The sequence below is a fragment of the Oxyura jamaicensis genome, chromosome 12, assembly GCF_011077185.1.
Source record: "Oxyura jamaicensis isolate SHBP4307 breed ruddy duck chromosome 12, BPBGC_Ojam_1.0, whole genome shotgun sequence".
Lineage (NCBI taxonomy): Eukaryota > Metazoa > Chordata > Aves > Anseriformes > Anatidae > Oxyura > Oxyura jamaicensis.
This window is the reverse complement of record NC_048904.1, coordinates 8,606,300-8,629,091: the sequence shown is the minus strand read 5'-3', so window position 1 is coordinate 8,629,091 and position 22,792 is coordinate 8,606,300. Positions and strand designations below refer to the sequence as shown.

The 22,792-nt window shown below is 45.3% G+C and overlaps 1 protein-coding gene across 2 annotated transcripts in view; it reads right to left on the bottom strand.

Moving 5' to 3' along the window:
• The window catches only part of MAPKAPK3 (MAPK activated protein kinase 3), a 108,129-nt gene that overhangs the window by 33,866 nt on the left and 51,471 nt on the right, over positions 1 to 22,792 (bottom strand). Inside the window, exons 1-2 of one of the 2 annotated variants that reach the window (XM_035338046.1) lie at positions 17,185 to 17,349; positions 16,264 to 16,611 (exon numbers count right to left, since the gene is read on the bottom strand). In XM_035338046.1, coding sequence (XP_035193937.1) covers positions 16,264 to 16,488 — 225 coding nt within the window. In that variant the 5' untranslated portion in view covers positions 16,489 to 16,611; positions 17,185 to 17,349. Of the gene's footprint in view, positions 1 to 16,263; positions 16,612 to 17,184; positions 17,350 to 22,792 lie in introns of those variants that run through there. The other variant, XM_035338047.1, reaches the window with a different exon arrangement.

Genomic DNA, 22,792 nt, shown 5'->3' with positions numbered 1-22,792 from the left:
GACATCAGGAATGCAATAGGTATTTTATCTGAGATCCCTTTTCCTGATGCTGTCCTCAAATCATATATATTTAGCTTTCATCATTGCACACCCTTGCAAACACTAATTATCCAGAACACTCTACTCTTGGAACGATTCAGATAGCTGATGTTTTCCTGTCTTCCTTGATCCGTGGTATCTCCGTCACTTGATGCTGAAATTCGCAGGGTGCAGGTGGTACTCGCATCCACACGTTGAGTAGTTGCAACACCAGCACTATTCAGTAGCGAATCAGATGAACCCTACTTTTACTTTACCATTTGTTTTAACTTTATTATTTGCTTTGTTCAAGTTCATTTTCTAGGATTTTTTTTTTCAAGTTCCTCATTTTTCTAGGAACACTGGGTGTAGTAAAGACCAAAATGCTTGACGAAAAAACTTTCCCACTCAATAATCAGAACTAGGCATTATCTGTGTTTCACCATTATATCACACAACTTTGTGCCACTATATTGCTTTTTAGAAACTATGTATAATTTTCTATCATTCCAATTTTGGTTTGTATTCATTAAATACACAAATCAGTAATTCTTAGACTCATTTATCTGATTGCTCTCCTCTTTCAGCAATGGTTATTATCTCTGTGTCTTTCAATTCTGGTACATTTAGTTTTTATTTTCCTCGGTTCCACCGGGCAATGCTAGATCATTTGCATGCCTTATTTCTTTGTCGTACCAAGTCTATGGATAAGTAATCTGCTGCCTCCTAGTCTTCTGTTTCAAACTAACAATAAAATGGGTGAAGTTAGAAGACATTTATTTCACACTTCTTTACTTTTGGGGCAATTAACAACAAATTACAGTTTAAATAAACCTAGTCAATCTACAGATGCCTGAGAAGATTCCGCGTGAGGCTTGTTATCATACCTGTGTCTTGCTGCAGGAGATCCCGGATTAACAGCAGCAAGAAAGGGAAGCAGGCTGATGCACGACGCATAGAAGCAGCTCCTGGAGCAGCCAAGCTTCCTGGAAGGCAGTGCTAACAGTTGGCTCATGTTTTCAATCAGCTAGCTACAGGCATCATATAAATTGGTACTGCTAGCGTAGAACGAAGTGCTGTAAGATCAGGTTATAGGATACTGCAGCTTTTGATACCAGTATTTAATTTCAGAGTAGAGCCCTGATGCTAAGAGCTGGAGCCAGTCACATCCTTACCACCTGTGGGGACAAAGCTCAAGCTTACCTGCTCCCCCCTCGTACCTGGCTCATGTCACCAGAGAAGCCACCTGGAGGTGGTAAGGGAGATGCTGTCCCAGAGATCTATCTGACTATGCCTAAAGGAAAAAAATCAGATTAATGGAGAGCATGCACACTGAAATAACAGATACAGAAGTCCCAGAGGATTCTCTTGTTCTTGTGCACTCAGTCTGTCCCTCAGAGGGAGTCGTGCTGGGGCGGTGATTGTGTGCTGTGTCCCCAGACAGCTCTGTAGGTGGGCAGCAATGCACACACATACCTGCAGCACAGCCCAGGAGGCAGTGGGCACAGGACTCCCTTTCCCAACGCCCTCCAAGCCTGCAAATTGCATGTAAAAGTACTTCAGCCAAACAGCAGAAGTACTGCGCAAAGCTGCCTCCAAGTTTCTCACAGTAGCACTTAAACAAAACAACTATGGAAACTTCGGTATATTCTGCTGAGTAAAAGCCTCACACATCCGATTTTTACTCCTCACACACTTGGCAAATTTAAGATGTAAACTATACATCTTTGTGGATATAAATGTTAGAATTGGAACGCTTCATGGGTCTGATGTTAAACTGCAGGAACTTGGGTTACTGTGGGGTGACCAGAAGCCCAAATGCAGAACAGTTAACTCTGAATCTCAGAAGAAGCATGCCATCTATTTCAGGACTTTTTCCTATATCCTTGATCTATATTATGCACAAGCCCGATGACTTCCTGGAAATGGCAATGCTTACTGACTTCTATTTTCATAGCCAGTGAGAAAATAGATTTATGGCCCAAACTGAATTCCTAATTCAAGCCAAACTCCAACAGATTTTTCAGGAAAAAGGCAGAAAGGGATCTAGTATTTTTGAGTTACTTATCCTACCAGTTTGACTTTGTTGTGTATTTGTGTTTACTAAACATCCTCTAGTGGGCTACACTTCCCATTAATTAATGTTTATTTGTCTCATTTTTTATAAATTTGGACTCCTGTGATCACACAAATATATAGTCAAACATGCAAAAAAAGGGCAGAATAACATATTTTATTTTGAGCCTGCAAGCTCTATGATTTCAGAAAAAGAGGAGACATGCAAATCAAATAACAGAGCCTACATTTCTATATAACTAATGTAAAACAAACAAACAAAAACACAAGAATCTTTAAAAAACAACTAATTGAAGAGCTTATCAACTGTAAGGAGAAAGCAGAGTACAGAGACGATATGGATACCAGATACCTGGCCTCAGAAAAAGTTCAATTGCAAATGTTTGCTCTTTTTTGAAATCATTTTTATTTCTTCCTTCAATGTATGTCTTATTGAATTAAAAGTAGATACTGAAAACCTCAAATTTAGTGGTTTGGAAAAAGATCAACAACAATTTAATCATACTTCACAAAATGAGTTTCTATATTGAATAATAAATGGATCTTAGAGGAAAAAAAAGGGAAAAATTGCAAAGAGGGATGTCTCACAGATTAATAAAAATTATATGAAGGGAAAGTAATGAAATAGAAGTTTTGGGGTAGTAGGGAAAATTGACATTTACTGACATTTAGCAGTTAAAATGTAATCCTTCCAGAAAATGAATAGCAGAAAAAATGGGGGTGGCAGGGAAGGGAATCAACTTCTGCCCTGATTACACAGAAAAAAAAAAAAAAAAAAAAAAAAAAAGCATGGAATAAACCAAATGGAAGAACAAAGCCATGGTTATCTGTGGATGAAGTTCTTCCAGGCATGGAGAGAGATGGCAGAGGTCCCAAGAATACAGATTTTGGCCCTCCCAGACACATCCCCTACAAAACAGGCAGTCAGCTACCAACCATCCATGGTGATCAGTCCTACTGAACTAGAAGAGAAATCATTGTGCCTAATGTCTCAGAAGCAATATTTAGCAACCAATACACAGTAATACAAAGCTCAGAATCTGCATAGGATTTATTATTATTATTTATTTTTTACGAAAAAAGTTTTATGAATTAAATCATTTTTAAAAGCAAAGAGAGAAAGAAAATCCCCACAGGTTTGTTGGCAGGGACACCAGCCACCCTGGGCAGATGCACGCTGAAATGTGAAACATCAGCACAGATTTCTGTGTGACCATGCAGCAAAACGTACGCAGTAATCTAAAGATTGACTACAGTGCAAAAGTATAAGTTAGCAAGATGAAATACGTGCAGATTCAAATTGTGGTGTGAAAGCATGAATTAACTTTATTCAAAAATAAGAGTTAACTTTAATCAAGACAAGTGCTATCTGAAGGCTTGAACAGTACAGCCTGATTTCTCAGCAGGGTCACCCCATCAGAAAAGTAGTGCCTCCTTTGCACTGCTTCGAGTTAAGTAGTTGAAACAGAAGGAGCTCTACTCTGTTACACTCTCTTGTAGAACTGATGTACTAGGGAGCTTTGAAAGATATCATCCTTCAGAGAAAATAAGGAACCTTTGGGTAATAAGAAGTAACCACAAAACAGAACCTTAATTCACGTTAATAATATATTAGCAGCGCTCTTCTCAACCAAAGAATTTAAGCAAACAACGCTCTTGTGCATATAATGAAGGGAGTAATGACATGCAGTTGTCTACTGGTAATCCTCTGCACAGTAGGGAACCAAGTTAAAAGAGAACACGTTACTGTTATTCATTTTTTAATATAAAACAGTGCAATATTACTCTGTGATGTAGTTGGGGTGCCATGCACATGTAAGGAGTTAGAGACTAGCAGTGACGTTAACAACTCCCCTGACCCCAGCTGAGGCCATTCCTATTCTAACTTGCTCAAATGCAGGCCACTAGGTTGGTTTCAGAAGAAATGACCCTTTTGCACTAGGCAAATCAGAGCATCCTTAAGAAACAGAGCTGAAGAAACCACACTTTGGAACACGCATGACTTACGTTAGAAAATGGTTGTTCAGCACGCACTACAAAGTCACAGCACGCTGAATGGGCTTAAATGTTCAAGTTTAAAATATCTGAATTAACAGAAAATAGAACAAAAACCTCTTCACAACCTTCAGTGCTTGCGACAGATGGGAATGATGATGTGAAAAACTCCAGCATCATGGGTGTTTTCCCACCCTCTGGTCTGAGGACTACCACACTGCCTGGTCTCACGCTGACTCTACCTGCACTCCAAGCTCGAACCAATCTCGTACTCCCAAATTGCTCTCCTGTGAAACACGCTCCTTTGCTTGTGGGATGCAGGCAAAATCCTGCTTTAGTCTGTAAATGGAGCAGTCCTACATGGTTACTAGCTTATATTGCCAAAGTCAAGACTGCCATAGATGCCAACTACCAGTTTGGAATATTTTGATTTAACAAAAAATTATTATTGCTGTGTTGGACCAACACTTTGAGAACTTTCTCCAGATTTCCCCTGTGAGACTTGGCTTTTGTGCACAAACATACAACACTGCAGTCATTCACCCTCCCTCACACCTCCACAACAGTGATTCAGACAGCAGAGAGGTGGGAAAGACTCAGAATTAATTGCTCTTGTATGAAGCCTTTTATCAATAATGCATATTGCTCTTTTCTCCTCCTCCCTACTGCAGTAAGAGGTTAGTTTTTGCAGATCTTGAGTGCAATGCCCCATTTTTCAACGGTAACAGGCATACGGCCCCAGCTCAAGTCAAGGCAGTCACACTCACCTGCCAAAATAGGGGCGTACCTAGCAATCAGGGTTTCTGAAGTGTGACTGGAACTAAAAGCCACTCTCACACTCCCTCCACCTTCAAGAGGCCTTTAATCACAGCATCTCAGCATCAGGAAAAAGCTATTACAGAACTGAGGGACTGGAGGAAAATTCCACTTGATGCCAATCAACCAGAACTGAAACTGCTTCTAAATTAATTGACCTTTCCTCATCTACCACTCTCACTTTATCAGTCTGTTTCCCTGTACTCTGGTGCTGGGAATCCTGTGAGAAGTCACTTTGTTGGGTTCCAGGCAAAGACAGTCACCTGGAAACCCACCCAACTAATCCTGATAGGCCTGGTAAAATACCTAATTCCAGTAGACAAGGCACTAGAAGGTGAACAAAATCTAAAGTTTTTGCCCTTTGTAGGAATGACTTGTGCACAACAAACTCCACCACAGAGCTAGTTACTTGGTAAGGAAAGCAACAGAAATAAAGAACAAGGATACAACCAGCTACCAAAAGCAGGTTGCACTTCTATTCTAAATTGCAGGAACAATGCTTAGTCTTTAAAAGCCATTAATAGGAACCCAAAATTTGAATTGAAACCATATCAGCATTTGGATACATACTTTCATCATGTATTTGAGCCTGTATAAAGCATAAACTTCCCATTTCTTTGAAGTTTCAGCTTCTGGATAAATGGAACGAACTGTCTTCAGCACTTGTTTTTTACTGTAATTTCTATTAAAGGTGAAAACAAGCAGCAGAAAATGCCTGAAAAAAAGTTCCAGCAGCATTACACAGTTTGCATTTCCACGGGCCAACACACCGATAGAAGTGTTCCGCCCTGACCTTCACAAGAGGAAAAAAAAGATTTGAATATGAATAGACATTGTGAAAAATCTATTGCACTGTACATTTACACCCTAGTTTAGACAAGAACAACTTGTCCAGGAAGACACACCCTACATGAAACTATTATGCAAGTGAATGGCATTATTCAGAGCTGAGGCCAAATCTCCACCTCCCTCTCCTTGGACAGGAGGACACCGTACACCTACAGCAGTGACGCACTTAGCACGAGATGAGCAGTAAGATGCCTTCTGAAGCTCAGAGCTTCATTACTTATCTGATGGTTTTGTAATTACAAGTTGTAGCAGAAGGATCTAGAAGACCATGGCTGGATTTGTACAGTGTATTGACACTATGGGTTTCTTCTTCCCGTTTGAAGTGCTCAAATTCTCTCAAATTCTTCAGTGCCACTGTCACTCAGTTCCTGGGGCAATGAATTTCCCAGGTTGACTATGTATGAGAAAACACCTTCAAACAATGCGATTTCTCAAGGCAACAGAAACACTTAGTTGCCATCCTAAGGGGATGGCTGCCTCGGAAGACCATGAGTCCTCTCACTGGAGCAGCTTTTCCTTTGGTTTCACATTACTGGGCGAGGTAAAAGGACAGACCATTCTTTACAATCATCATTCATAAGCACATATTAAATATAAGCCAAAAAGACTAGTGCGCTCCCCACAAACGTACTGCTGCAGGTTTTGCACGTACGTGAGTGCTCTTTTGTTCACAGAAAAGCTCTTTAAAATCAGATGGCAGAGCAGTGCCCTTCAGGAGAGAGGGCCTGAAAGAACAGGAAGCCTCCAAGCGTCAAGCAACCGCCAAGCCCTGTCCCCTGCCCAGGCGTCAAACTTTGACCGTAAATCGGTTGGAAGGGGAAGAGCAGAACAAAATGAAGGGCTTTTCCTCCTCACAAAGACGACGGAGACGTGCCACAGACATGCTGCAGCAAGGGCCTGCACGGCAGCGGCAAGGCCGGGAGCACGGGGCCTCCCCGCCTGCCTCACAGTGCGGCGGGGACATCCCTGGCGGTGACAGCCCCGTTGCTGAGGAAACCAGGCTGATTTTCACAAAGCCACGCTGCCTGAAAGCAACAGTGGGAATGGGAGGAGAGCCCCGAGGGGAATTTATCCACAGCAGCCAAAAAATACAATTTTGGTTAAAAATCAAATGAGAGAAGGGTGCTTATTGCTCATCCTTGGAACAAGAAGGACACTGTGGTGGCTACAGCAGTACCCAGCAGCGGGTCCTCTGGCATTGCAAGGGGGATTTTAAGGCCCTTGCATCCCCAAAACACAAGGTCGGTTTGATCTGAAACAGGCCTTCGCCGGTCCTACGCAGAATGCAGGTGTGCGAGGCAGCTGCTCCCCATCCAGATTTTAACTGCTCTCCCTTGAGAACAAAACCAAAACCCAAATCCAACCCCCAGCAAAATAGAAACCGACTGTAGTTACAAATCACTACTCCGGTGCTTTCATAAGGGCTGATGGCTGATTCACACCTAGGCAAGCTACTCACCCCAGCCAAAATTTCCCCACACAAGAAAGTTCAGTGGATGTAGAGCATGAGTCACGCTATACCCTGCCGCTTCCAAAGAGTTTATGTATTTTAGAAATGCTGTTCAAACAAACAAACAAACAGAGTTTTTCTGAGCCCTCCCTTTACTATTGGCTTAATAAATCTATCCTCAACCCCAGCTGCCTCAGGCCCAGGGGGCTGCCTGAGGGCTTTGCTTGGAAGGCTGGTGTACTTGAGAGGACTCGAGACAAAATCATCCTGGGAAAAAGCCCATGGAGAAGAGCCAGAGCTTGAACTGGCAAGATCTGTGAGCTGTGCAACTTTAATAAGATTGGCTTCTCAGCCCAAACTTCTGAAATTGCTTGTAGAGAATGTACATTTGGAGTGGTTTGGTTTGTTTCTTTTTTATGTTCAGCAAACAAACATTTCTGGTGGGAAAATCAATTTTAATATTTACTTTTCCTGTTAAAATAGGTCACGGAAGCTTCTGTGCAAAATGCTGTATATTGTAAGGATTCAGGAACCACGAGGCCACGCGTAATTTACATGCTGAGCAAGAATTCTCTCCCCCTACACTCCTGGGGTATTAAAATGCTGGAGCATTATAGCTTAATCTCATTTAGGGAGCTTTGAATCATCTTAGATACTTAGGAAGTCTGTGTAAAATACCCCAATCCACACAATTTCTACGCTCTCATCCAGACAGACCCTACCAGCAGCGCATTCTGGCGATGACCAACAGTTCTCACGGCCTCGCACGTAGTGAACGGAGCCCCCTGCCCATCTCCACCGCCGGCCGCATCTCTGCTGCTCTCCTTCCATGAACACCACCACGTCTTCTCAAGGTACAACAGCCACAAAACACACAGGTCGACAACTCCACCTTACCCAAAGAAACGAGGACAGCTACACAGACAGCTATACTGTTGCTATCTGAGTATTACTGGCAATCCTTAAATCTGGCATTCTAAAGAGATATTTCACATGGAAAATTCCACAAGGGAACATATGCACATCATCTGAGAAATGGGAAGTTTTTCAGGGTCGAGCAAATAGTAACTACAAAAGCATCTGGGGATGCGACATGGTATATATGATTATGTAAATAAATAAATGTTTTATTTTTTTAAGCTGCTGTATGCAGTGAATTGATTAGCACAGAAGAGTCTTCATGTGCACAAGATTCATCTAATAAGTTTCTTGGTTTCACATTGGCTCTTGCTCCCAATGACAGTGGCAGCCTCCTTCATGCTTCCCATGAATTTAACACAGCATGAAGATAATCTCTCTCTTTTTTTTTTTTTTTTCCTGTTAAGATTTAACTGGCAGCAGGCTACCATGACAAGTCACTTATTTGCAGACAAAACTGCTCTTATACAGGGTGCTACCGCATATGGACAAAAATGCACTAAGGAAAAAAAAATAACGTGCATGAACCATGATACTCAGGTGTAGCCCTGATTCTTCTGAAATTATAGATGTTATCAGTTTTTTCCAGTCTGAGCATCTTTCTCCATGGTATTACCATAACAAAATGAGGCTGAAGTCACTTGACTAGTAGATGAACTTTAAAATTCTTCCTTATCATTCCCTTGCACTAAAGCTAATTTGCAAAATCCAGTTATCTGGAATAAGAGTCCCAGCCAGCATGAATCAGCAAGGTTTTCCTTTAGTCAAATGGAATAGGAGGATTTAGACTCTACAGGGAGGAGGGAGAGAAAAAGAGAAGGGTCTTCTAGTCTAAAAAGGGTGTCAGCCGATAAGCTGCATCTGACCCATACACACACTGCCTTTAAGCACATTACTCATGGTTGAAATAAGACACAAACCTATAACACTTTGAGATCTTTGAGTATGGGCAAAGACAGGGGAACACACCTTGATCTGCCAGAGCTTTGCTGCTACACAAGTCAGGGTACAACTTGTGCCAGCTTGCTAGTCAACTGGAAGAAAACACAGTAGGTGCAAAGCTGCAACTACATGGTATGTTTTCTGAGATGATTTAAGGGTTTTATAGCATTTACCTTTCTGTTTGCACTTTATGAACTGCTATTGAACCTGGCAGGTATTCATTACACACAGTTTTATTATTTCAGACCAAGAATATCTTATTTTTTATTTTTAATTACTTGCTATATTTCAAATAAGGAGAAAGACCAGTCAAGAATATTAGATCAAAGTAAACTGATGAAGTCCACCTTTTTTTAATTAACTAGTCTAACTGATGCTCTGGAAAGTGCCATTCTGGCCCAAATACGTACAAAGTGCTGAAAGACTCAGGTCTTGAATGACTCACTGGTTTAAAAACAATTCTTGTAGCAGCAGAAATGACCCACTTTTTAATCGACTGGATGTTATTTTAGGTATTTTGTGCATGTTTACGTAATCCCTACCAAGATTGGCACTGAAGGATAAAATTCAAGGACCAGTCTCATGCTATCCATATTTTAGGTACTCCTCCATACACTGGGGACTGCCATTTGACTGGAACTTTCCTGAACTCATATTCATTTTACACTGTTTCTGGCTTTGATCTACCAACACATAGCTCCTGGAGTTTATTACTCATACTCAGCTGTGTTACTGACACTGAATTTACTGTAGCATGAGATAAACCAGTATAAATAGGCTGCAGGAAACGTGGTAGGTAAGAGGGAACTACAGAATATTTCACTTAAAGTACTAATTTCCTCCTGAAACACACAGTCACTCCAGTAAAGCAAGAGCTCCTTCATCCTGCACAAAACCTAACCAACAATTACACTTGGTTCCCCTGAATTCCCACCACAGCTGTAGCTTAGTACAACATTATTCTCCCTTGCTCTGAAATGTTGAAATGTTTTGTTCCTGATCTGGCATAATTTTCTTCTCTTCTAAAAATGCAATCTATAGCATCCAAGATGCTTGTTAACATTTCCTGTTCTACAATCAATCATCAGCCTAAAATAACCTTCACTTTCTCTATATGCACTGCCTGCAGTGTATTTAAGTGCCAGCCATCTAGATAACTTGCAAAACAGACCATTTGACTGTACAGTCTCCTGTTTGTGAGCAACCCTGATCTGACTTCAGGGTATACTAACTGAAAACAGACTATCCAGTGATTAGCTTATGTGATGTAGTATTGTTTAACTTAATCAGAAACATGAAAATTGAGTGAGAGGCAAAAACACAGCTCACAAGACTAAACGAAATTAAGGACTATCTTTCTCCTCAGTGATTCCACTCTGGAAAGCAGAACCACATTCTTTATGTAGTCCTATGTGTGGTTTCCAAGATCCATTACAGGTAATGATTTCTTGCAAAATTTCTCTATTACCTGCTTCCTCCCGAGTACAAAGTTATGCTAATAGTCTTGTGGATTACAGTAGAGACTCCTACTCTGTTATTATCATTCATATCATTCACCAAAAGTACCTTAAAGCTAAAAGAAAAGGAGCCTGTTCATTTTAGCGTTTGCTTTTTGCTTTGTTTAATGAATGGGCTTCACCTGTTTGTCTTCAAATCAGCAAATCACGTACCCATTGTTAGCATTTAGCAGCACAGGACATTTTCCATGAGGCAGGTCATTGCTTAACTCACTATTTGTCCTAGAGGATAAGACCTGTGAACTAGCAGGTCCATTCATATATACTCCACCTTAGTCTGAAAGTCTCAGAATGTCTGGAAGACAGACACAGTAAATGGCATGTACGCACTGTGCTTTGGGAAGAAGTGACTTCTGTAACTACTGTACTGTTATTCATGAGAATTTTCATATCAAAAGTATCAAACTACTCATAAAACAACGCACTTGGTTTTCCTGAAGTTCCAAAGACCTTTGTTTTGCTGCTACGTCTGAACTGACCTTCCTTTTCTTCTCCTGGAAAGAAGCAACATCTGTTTACTGAAGCTGAAGAGTATGCCAACGTGTAACACTTCTCACATCCTGAAACATCCAGAAAAACACAGAAAAATGCCAACAACCCAGCCAAAGAATGGTCTCTAGCTCCCATTTCTTGATCCCACCTTTCTGAGCTCTTCCTACCATCTTTCGCAAAAATAAGGTAGGCCAAATGCATTGAAACATTATTTTGACAGCACTTAGCAGGAATTTGTACAAATAAAGAAAAATAAAGGAAGAGAAAAGGAAAGAACAAAGAGCTGGATTTTTTTTTCCATGGGAAGACAAGGCCCAGGAGCCCACATTTACCCTCACAGGTAGTCAGCTGTTCCGGTTTCCTCTCTCTAAAGAGGGAGGACTGGGGAAAAAACAGCACAGAACACTCAGGCTGATGACAGTGGTAAAGAAGCAGGGGTTAAATTATAGCCCCAAAGGCAAAGTGAACAGAAGAGGGCAGGCCGGCAAAGAAAAGATAAAAATAGAAGTGACTTGACTTCACTTGACTTCTATTTCTGGATCAAATACAGAAAGAGATAAGAGTTTTTCTATTTGCAAGGAAGAGATGGACCAAAACACAGTTGCCTTCTGGAAGGCCAGTCCCGCAGACCAGTTTTGTTTATGCTTCTACCCTAAATCCCAGTGTTCTCCCTATTTGCAAACAGTGCTGTTCAGCCAAAATGTCATTATGCGTCTGAGTAAACAGATTAGGTTTTCTGTAGCAGGACAGCAATGTGTGTGGCATTTCAATCTAACAGAAACAAAGCTGACAACACATTTTTAAAGCGTGTAGCAAATCATAATGCCAAGCAGAGTAAGCTAAGCCACGTAATACTTTAGGAAAATAACCAAAGCCCCGCAGCATCTCTGGGAGGATGTCTTGTGTTTTACCACTCTAAAACGATTAGTGAAATTCTAACGAGCTCCAATTACAGACACAGACTAAAGAAGACAGCAGGACCTCCCAATTACAGCATGTAGACCCTTTACTGACACATGGCTCTGGAGATGAACGTTTCTGCCTATTTGAGCCCTTTCCTCTTGAGTACCTCAGTTAAAATTCCTTCCATTGAGTAATTTCTATCCAGATCCTGGCTGCGATGGCTTTGTTCCCATACAAAAAAAACCTGCAGGCAGAAAGCAGTGCCATCTGCCAAGTCAGAAGCTTCTTTAATGGACAAGTTTGGTGTGCAGGGGAACAGACTATCACTCTTCAGCAGCAGGAGTGATGTTCTTCTTTTCCTGGGAGCAGGTTATAGGGAGCACATTCACACTTGAAGTATCTGTCCGCAGATATTTACAGATATCAATGGATACTGCACAAGCAAACCTCCAAGAAAAAAAAAAATCCATCTAGCAGCCCTTTTTTTTTTTTTTTTTTCTGCTCAGCTTGCAAATCAATCTTTACATTTCTCTTTACCTGTCAGACCAGGGTTTTCTTTGAGACAGCTTCAACAGCCTCCACTTTCTATTCCTGCAAGTGAATGATAACCCAGCCATCGCACCTAAGAAGTGTGAGCGATCGCAAGGCTGAAACACCAAGGCCCTATTGTCCCTACACAGAGCTGCGCACTGCAGTTGTCTCTGAACAGATTTTTTTTCCCAAAGTTTCCCATGTTTTTTTCCATGATGATTTGCTCTGAAGCTCCATCTGGAGCAGGTTCGGGACTTGCATGGCCCAGTTCAGGTTTCACAAGAAACAACGGGAAACTTCTCTGAACATTTTCATCCTTGCAAATATCTTCAGGGCTAGGAAAAAGACCTTTCTATTCTTGCCAATTAACCAAGCACAGTTATCCTTCCTTGTTGGGTAATCTTCTCATTAGACCATCTTTGGAGAGAATACCAGATTCTCTCTGGGCTGCCGGCAATTTTGCTTAATTGAATATTTAACTTTTTATTCAGCACTTAAACTCATAACAATGAGAAATACGCACACACACAAGCAGCAAAGTATTATCTGCCATTTAAGCTCCTTAGAGCTCTCATAAGCATCTTCATGTTTCTGTCCATTTTGGAAGACAAGAGCACACATTCCGCAGCTTGGGGAATGACACACATACCTAACACAATTTCAGTGATAAATTATCCATCACTGACAAAACTCCAGTTTGGCAATGGCAAACTTCAGTCTTCAATAGATTTTAAAAGTTCTGAAAAAAATTGGCCTAGTCACTCAATGCTGAACAGAAGCTGATGTTAGAGGATCTACTACAGGTTCCTCCTCCCCATTCAGGCAGAGGACATTCTGTCGTGGCACAGCAACTTTAGTTCTCCTCTCCCCCTCCACAGCTCTCAGCACTGAATTAAAACGTTTTACAGATGCTAGTATCCAAAGGAATGTATTTCCCCTTGGAAATCTCCCTCTGGAGAGCTACAGAATTCGTTCTGGAGCACACCTGATACCGCTGGATTGTGCTCTCAAATGGCAACTTCTATTTTAAAATGCTTCCATAAAACCTCTGAAGTATGACTGGTATATAACATGTCCCCAGCACCTGAGGGAATGAGCCGTGCTGGAGATGGTGTATAGGGATTTGGACAATGACCAGACATGCAAAGATCCCAACGAAGTCCAGCACACGCGGTCCATGTGGCGGAAGTTTGTACAGCCTGCCCAATCATCACACGCCGGCACGCTGGCAGCGATGAATTGGAGAGATGGCACGGGACCGACGGTGGATGTTGCATCCAGCCAGCCTCGGCAATATGAAGAAAATCTCTCTGCCCCACTACGGGTCTGCACGTCAGTTGTGGAGAAATTGTCCCAACAGGTCCAGCACCTTGAAGAACATATGCCTTCCTCCTCACCCAGGTGGAGCAGTATCTCATCCAGTAAGAGTCAGCATTTTCCTGCTTGAGGGAGAAAGTACCAGGGACGCACAGCGTGTGGTTTTATCTGCATGACCATGGCGAAGACATGAGGAAGTAGGATGGTGAAACCTACCTTGACCCTAGCAGCTCGGGTACGTGAACTGCAAGGAAATACAGCAGCCAAAAGGAGTTCTCCTAGGAAAACTGCTGCTATAATTTCTGCTAGAACTTCAGTACAAACTGGAGTCAAAGGCAGCCAAGTGCTATTGACATCACTAATGCATTTTTCTCCATCCCTTTGGCAGCAGACTGCAGGCCAGTTTGCTCTCACTTGGAGGGGCGTCCAGTCCACCTGGAATCGACTGCCCCAGGGATGGAAACCGCCCTGCCATTTTCCATGGACTGATCCAGGCAGGGAAGCGTTCCCAAACACCTGCAATACGTCAGCAACATCATCGTGCGGAGCAACAGAGCAGAAGGTTTTTGAAAAAGGGCTATTCCGGACCCTGTGATGTCACACTCAGCAATAAAAGGTGGGAAAGGGGAAGGAGGGGGGGGGGTCTCGTTAGGAAGATGTCTGTCCTCCCACACAACCGCTATGCATATTGAGGCCCTGCTTCCCAGGACACGGCCAAACATTGCTTGTTGATGGGAAGTAGAAGACTTTTTTCCCCTCTCTGTGCATCCATGCAGCTTTTTCTTGTTTTTTCCCCCTCTTCATTTTCCCTTTAATTAACATATCCTTATCTCAACTCATGAGCCTTTTTTTTTTTCTTTCCAGCATACTTTCTTCTCTTCCTCTTCTGAGGAGGAAGGGGAGTGAGAGAGCGGTTGTGGTGGAATTCAGATGCCCATCAAGGTAAAATCACCACAACAGCGAACCTGCTAAACTCTTCAGAAATAGCAGAACAGTTTCCGTATTAACTTGTAGGAATACTATCCTTCATCACTGTATGCTAAGTATGGAAATTAATGTTGATAGCCCTTCAAGTTAACTCACTTGTCCATGAATATTTTAGCAGAAGGATCTGATTAATGGATCACACTTCAGAGTGGCAAAACCCAACGCTCCCCTGGGCAGGTGTGAAACCCCAGTACTTCCCAGGCTGTTTGCCAAAACTTCCAGTTTCCCTGATGATAAACCTTTGTGAGTCAGCTACGTGTAGATTATACACAAACAGTGATAAAAAAAAAATGAGAGTGCTGGAAACATGTACATTAATCAGCATGCGATTGTATTATAACCTTTTCTATTTCACCTATTAAAATTATTCTTAATATGCAAAGCTCCCAGGTATATCTAGCCTCCTGCATCAGACTGCAAGAAATCTGCTGGGCACAGCAATTCTAGCTCGATAAAGGGAAGACCACATCCAGACCCCGGCAGGCCTTCTGGCTGCCCAGTAACAGATTTGTCCTGCTGGCAGCAAATGCGGAGCATGAGGTTTATGAAGCAGAAGGTGTACCCAAAAGTCTTCTAAATATCCTAACTAATCACATCAACTTCAGCAAGAACTCTGTAACTTTTCTTAAGACATTCTCATGACAATTACTTCAACTGGTTTTCAGTCCTGCCATACAGAACCAAGCTGGTTCTCATTTGGGTTAGGTTAAAAAATACATTATTTTTAATTTTTATCATGTGGTCTAAAATCATCAAGGAAATCTTCAGGTTAAAAGCTGCAGAGCGAAAGGTAGGTGAGATTCATGTTCTCTAATTAATGGCTACTGGTCCTTTTATTGAGGTTATGCGTATCATCATAAATTCCTTCTCTTTTTCAGTTAACAGCTAAACTTACTTGCCAATACTGGTGTTATGTGTGTTTTCCCAGGTAATGCCCTTCTGGAATCAGATCACAAAGATAAAGAGGAGAGTAACAGAGTAAACTGGAAATGCCCCTGCCAAAAGAGATCCTCCTTCCAAAGTTGAATATTTTTGACAGTCTGCCTCTACCAGCTTTGCATCTAATTAATAGTGCCCTTCAAAAAATCTTCAAAGGGAGAAAAGCCCGAAGACCAACGAACATTTAAATACTTCCCAGTTCAGGCCTATTTCATTGCACAAGATCACAAACAGTTTCATTCCCAAGTATTGCATAATATATTCCTTCAAAATCTAGCAAGCTTTCTCACAGAACAGGAGGAACTCATGCAGAATTTTCTGGAAAAGCCTCAGGTTTGGGCCACTATGCCGTAAGCAATACAAACATCCCCGTGTATTGGAGTTCTTCTTCATGCAGCCCTCTTTGTGAAATGTGAGGAGCAGAACAAGCAGCTTTTCTGGGGCTTAAGAAGTGAACCCTGGCCTCCAAAACATAAACAAGGGAGGAAAAAAAAAAAAAAAGAGCCTACATACCTTCAAAGCACATTTCTGCCCCGTCTCCTTGTTGAAACACTCCAGGACTTTGCCATTGATCCCTAACCCTAACACCCGTTTGGAGAGTTTGTAGTCATCCGTAACTGCATGTTTTTTTATCTCTAGTTTGACATGGGCTGCTCCCCCAGGCAAGGATTTCACGATGCTCTTGCTCTCCACGTGGCTCTCTGGCTGGGATTCCTGTTCACCTTCATTTTGTTCCATATCAGGGAAGAGTCTGAGGGTACCGAGAACGCCCAGCAGATGCCCTGCGGGTTATCCTCTGCAGAGTCCCTCCTGGTGATCAAACCAAATGCTTCATATAGTCCATTTGCTCGCCATTTAGCCCTGAATAAAAATGTAAATGAGCATCAGTATTAGCAACGGATGCGAATTAACTGTGTGCCACCTAACCACTTTCTTTCCTAGCAAGGTGAGCAGGCACCCAGGAGACCCAGAGGGAGGGAGGTTCCCCTCAGGTCGCACACTTGCCCCAGCTGTGCAGCCCAGCCGTCCCGTGACACACAGCACCACAACTTTCTGCTTTTATTGCGGTGCCTGCCTCGGACCGAAGTCTGTGCGGCAGCACGACGAGACGGCGGCCTCTGCCCCGAGGAGCATGCAGAAGCACGCTGACAACCTGCCGCCTCTCCGTGCCCTGCAGACCCCCGCACGGCGGCCCCGGCGCTCGAGGCCGTGCGGGAGCCACGAGCAGGGCCGAGGGGCCGCCTCACCCCGCGGGGGGCCGCCGGGCTCCGGCCCCTCAGCAGCGCAGCCCCCGGGGGCGCCGGGCCCTCGTCCCCTCCGGGGCCGGGCCGGAGCCTTCAGCCCTGCACCGAGGGGAGGAGGAGGAGGAGGAGGAGGGCGGGATGGCGCTGAGGGGTAGCGAGGCGCAGGGGGCCTGGGCTCGGAGGTCGTTACCTGCCCGTGGCGGCGCGGCGCGGCCCCAGCCGAGGCTTCCCGGTGCGGAGTCCCGGAGGGCGGCGTCTGCCTGCGCCCGCCCCGGGCAGGTGCGCGCCGCCTCCCCGCGCCCTGGGGCCGCTGAGGGGAGCCGGGCCCCGGGGGTGAGCCCCGGGGGGCCGCGGGAGACAGCGGTCTGCTCGGCCGCCGCCTCGCCCCCGGGGCGCGCCGAGGGGGGAGCCGGCGGCAGGTCCCCGGGGAGGGCGAGGGGCAGGGTGGTGCTTAGCGGCGGGGGGACCCTGAGGCACCGGCCGCGGTCCTCGAGTGCCGGGGACAGCTGGGGCGAAGCGCCCGAGGCTGCCCGCGGGCGAGGCGCGGTGCGAAGGCCTCCTCCCCGGGAGGAGCGGGTTTAAAAAAGAAATAAATGAAACAGAAGAAAAGGGCCGGGAGAGGCGCGGCTGCCTTCCCGGCTGCGGCCTTGTGCCGCAGCGCGCCCGTGCGGCCGCCCCGGGCAGGGAGCGGCCCCGCGGGCAGCCCCGGGGGGCGGCCGGGCCCCGGGACGCGGACAGCCCGGTGGTGCCCGCGGCAGCCGCCGGCCGTGGCCGTCGCGGTGCTGCTGCACGCGAAGATGAGTCAGCGGAACGGAGCCGCGCGGCTGGAAAGCGCCGAAAGTTCGCCTGCTTTGCGAGTTAAAAATACATCTGCCGTTTTACGTAACGTCACGGCCTCTGGAGGTCTTGCAGTCAGGAAAATCATTAAAAGCGCTAATGAGCGCTTTCTCCGAGGGATAAGAAGTAGCGCAGCCGAACGGGATGCGGGATGCAGGACGCCGCGGGATGCGCCACCGCCGCCGGCCGGCCTCGGCCTTCCCCCCAGGCCTGCGGCCGAGCCGAGCTGCTGCAGGGCCTGGTGCCCCGTCCAGCTCACCTCTTCTGGGCTGGTCAGCCCCAGGGGACCGCAGCCGTTTCCAGCCTCACCTCCCAGGGTTTGGCTTCCAGCCTTCTGCACCACCTCCAGCAGTGGCAGTCTCAGAGACGCGTGCGTAACTGTAAGCTGGCAGGCTGGAAGCCCTCAGTAACACCATGTAGTCTGCAGCTTGCGCCTACTTTCCTTCCCACAGCTTCTGCCTCTACTGTTTATTTGTCCTGGATGGTGATTTCCTCCTCTTTGCTACAGTCCTCCCCCCAGCGTGCAGGCGCTGGGGGGACAGACCCTTCAGAAAACACCTCAATCTCTCAGTTTATAATTTCAGGAATATTCTCACGCACACTGATTTGTTGCTCCCATTCACGGCCCACTTCTTATCTTTCCATGCAACTCCTACAGGGTCTATGGCTGACCAAAGCAAGCAGTCATTTCAGTGGCTAGCATGTTAAAGCCAGGGAAAGTATCAGATGTGGGAAACTGCCAAAAATCCAAACAGATGTCTACTGAGGGAGTTGCTATTTTTTCACAATGTCTGCAGCTAAGAATTTCATTAAGAAATTATGACTCCCTCTAACTATTTCAAGAATGAGCTTCTCCAAAATAAGGTTTGCATGGAAAGAGAGGAGGAAAGATGAGGGGATAAGGCAGGGTTCTTCTGGTTGCGGTTAGCTGGTTCTACACCTCTGTTAGGAAGCCTTCTGAGAAGGTTCCTCATAAGAGTTCAACTGGTAGGATATGAACCAGTTTTCATATCACTGCCTGAAGTGATGCATTCTTGAAAGCTATGCTTCCCTGGGTTCACTACTTGACACTGTCTATATATGCTTTTAGCAAAGTTCACCATTCTGCCAGCAAGCAGTAATAAGCTTAAACATGGCAAAGACCTTAAAAATCCCATGTGAATCATGGTTAATAAGGCCTTACACAAACCCTCTGCTAATTTCACCCTCCATAAACTTTGGAAAAGCCTTTGCAGCACAGCCCAAGTATCAAACAGCCTTGCAGTAGACAAGGCTGACCACACAGCTGAGGCAGAAAAAGCAAATATATCCCCTTGTTCTTTGTGTTCATTCTTCTATCTTGGATAGGTTGTCCGAGCACAAAGTGTATCTCTGTTCCAAAGCAAAGGCAAAACACAAACACAAAAATCTGGGGCAGTCCAAAGGCAGTCTCCCTTAGGTGCTCCACCAGCGAGAGGTCTCTGCCGTAGTGACCTGCTGTGGTGTCTTGGCGCGGCTGCCTCTGCAAACCCGTGTGGGAGCACCCACCGGGAAGCTCCTGCACTTGTAAATCCCGGCCTTTGCAACCCACATGCAGTTTGCAGAGTGCCGGGAACATGCATTTGTGCAATATCCTCCTCTTAAGCTGCTTAAGGTTTTATAATTTCTCCAACAAGCTCTTAGCGAGGAATGAGCATGCTGAGGCCAGGCACACATCCTGGAGCTAACAAGTGGGTTAACCATTTAACCCCAACACCTCTGACAACGTAAAGGCAGCAAGTGCAGCGCGGTCATCTTGGCGGCACTCATCCCCCCGTCTGGCTCTGGGAGCATTTCACACAGCGCCTGCTTTCAAATGTCAGGCTTAGATCTCGCTGGGAATTACATTTCACATGATCAAAAACTTACACTGCGGATCCTGCAGCTCCTCTTTGTGCTCATGGCAGGTCGAGCCGCGTTACAATCCTTTGGAGATGCTGACAGAGGAAGCGCTGACAGGCCCGCTGCAGCTTATTGTGCCGGGGGACATTTTTCATTCAGAAAGAAGTTTTTATTTATTTATTGATGTTTGCTTTTTGAAGTTAAAAAAAAAAAACAGTACTATTACATGATAAGAGCCCACTACGGCAAAAGTTCTTTCATCCTCACAAAAATCCCTAAAACTGTAAATTAAATATTAATCCTGTTTTAACCAAAAATCCCCAACAGCAACAACACAGAACAACTTATTTCCAGAGATCATTTAGTAGCTCAGCTTCTCCTGCTTACCCCGCACTAGAGGTGTAGTTTGTAAGAGAAAATAACCGCACAGTAAAGCCTCAATCTTGCAATAAGCTGTGGGGCAGCAGCCCCATGTCTCTAAGCTAGTATGTTAACCCTGTGAAGCTTCGTATTTCAGCCAGCATGCGGCTTGGATATGCCATTCCTGTATCCATTTTACCACGTCCTGAGTATCACAGATACCTTGTCTACACAGAGTACTATTGTTTAAATATGGAAGGTTAATTTTGGCTGTCTCACTGGGTATTTTTCACTGCCCTTTTCCTGTGCTGTAGCAATTCAATAACAGCAGTATCTGGGATCAGAGCCATGTCAGACTGTCAAATATCTCATTTCTTAACAAAAAATAAATAAAAAAAAATCTCAGTTTGCTGTCACATGGAGAGCTAGGAAATCTGAGGTCATCAAATCTTCTTTGGGAGATGGCATGTTTTGGAAGAATGATACTTATCTGAATGCTAGAGTTATCTGAGTTTATTCAGAGACAAAAGTGATTTGTATGGGGGCTAGTCCTTTGATAGCAATGTGTCGTGGAGATCAATATCAATGGCAATAAAGAAAATGCCACCATCAACTGAAAATATAGTGACTTGTTTTTTTCTGAAACACTGCCTCTCCGGAGTAACAGCTGTATTTTTTTCCTGGTGTTATGAAAAATCCACTCTCTGGGAAGCATTATATAGATGTCACCGAAAACACTCTGTATTGTCAGGTTGAAGTGAGGACACAGCTTTGCCTGATGGGGAGGTTGCAGCAACCTTATTAAATTTCTCAAGATGTTCTTCAAAAACTGCTGTGTCTGTGATATTAAAAGAAGGAAAGCTCTATAGAACAATATTGCGATATGTGGGAGAAGAAAAGAAGCCTCTATATGATCTTTAGTTTAGTCTGTCACATACACAGTGCTCTGCAACAGAGACTATATATATGTTTTTTCCCCCCATCCTTCAGTTTTGTTCTGGCAGTGTCTGCTGCAGACGTATTGAGAAGAAGAAAAATGCCTAGGGACAACAAATGTGGTGAGCTGCTTACAGTAGCCCCCAGGTATTTCCTTGTAGCCCAGAACGAGGTCCGCTGCTGTCCTGCGCATTTTGCTTCTGCACGTCCCGCACCCATAGCACAGCTCGCCCACCACATGGAGCACCCCATTCCTCCACGCTGGCTTGGGAAATCCAAAGCACGATAGCAAGCTCATCACCCTCCTGTGTGCTGCTGATTAAAGAAAAACTGCTGGGCCCTACCCAGGTTGTGAGATGGTCCATTTAAATGGGGAACAGATGTTTATTATTGCTATTTGCTCGCTCACATGCTGTTTACCTTACAACACAGGTAAGCAAGGGACAGAGATGGCCTTGCGGACAGAGGGGCAAATTTCTTCCCGTCTCCCATGTACAAGTTTATAATGAGAGGTAAATCACACAGACCTCGCTCTAGAATTATGATTTTGGATGGAATTTTCGTTTACACCGGGTCTGCAGGATTATGGAAGTGTCCAGCACCTGAGGGAGCGGCACTGACCGCAGCGAGGCGGACTCCGGCCGCCGGCCTCCTGCAGCAGGGTGCATCAGCAGGTGGTGCTGTTGTGCTGGGAACCTTCCGAAGGGACTAACCGTGCTTCACCGCCTCTGGACTTCTTTCGCCCCCCTGACTTTGTTGTGAGCTTGCCTTGAAACATTTGATAGCCAAGTTCTATCACCCAACAATGCTGCTTGTAACTGCTTTTGCCATGTCCTCACTCCTCAAATCTGAAACCTTGGGAGCCACTTACACCAGTATAAACTGGGCGTAAGCAACTCGTTTGTTGGAATGGCAGCGATTCCTACTCCCTGTGCACAGGTAGCCAGCTGCAGAAGCCCAGGGCACTGGGAAGGCCCGCACACTGTCTGCCTCCCACCTCAGGCATTCCCATGACACGAAGAACAGCGGTGAGAGGCAAAGCTCTCACGCGGAGCGCTGACAAGAGGCAGAGTGCTGAGTACTGACTTCTAGGTGGCCATTAATAAATACTGCTTTTGTAGGTAGAACAGCCCAGGCACTAGCTGGACCTATTTTTTGAGGTAGGCCCCTAAAATGTTTCCGGTTACGATTAAAGCTCCTTTCATTAATTCTCATACACATTAGCTGTTGTTTTTGTTTAATGGTCATCTTTCAGGCCTGCTGCCCCCTCGCTCCCCCGTGGCTTTACATGTGCCCAGGTGAAGGGTGAGCTGCAGCCTGCGGCAGGAGCAGACGCAAACTGGCCGAGGGGTACCTGCGTGCCGGCACCCCCGGGGTGCCCTCACCCCCCGTGAGCAGCTCCCCGCAGCCACAGCGCCCATCACCGACGGAGGGCAGGAGTGAAAGGTGTCAGGGGCTGGACAGGGGCCGATGCCCCCCCAGGAGAAGGCCCTTCTCCCCACAGCCCGCACAGCTGGAGCCCAGTGGCACCACGGCCGCTACCCCGGCACGTTCCTTCCCTCCTCCTGCAGGTGAAGAGCTGCCCATTTGTGGCCGGGAAGCAAGGACCGGGTTTGTGTGTAAAACCAAAACCTTCAATAACCCCAAGTTTGCTATTTCCACCCCATTTTGCCCTGCCAGCCTCCGCGAGCTCTGGACAGCCCCGGGGAGCGGCTGTCCCTCGGCTGCCGTGCCGTGCTTGCCGATTTTCTCGCGGGCTGCGCTGGGCCCAAACCCGGCCCCGCGCGGGGGAACCCGGAGCGCCC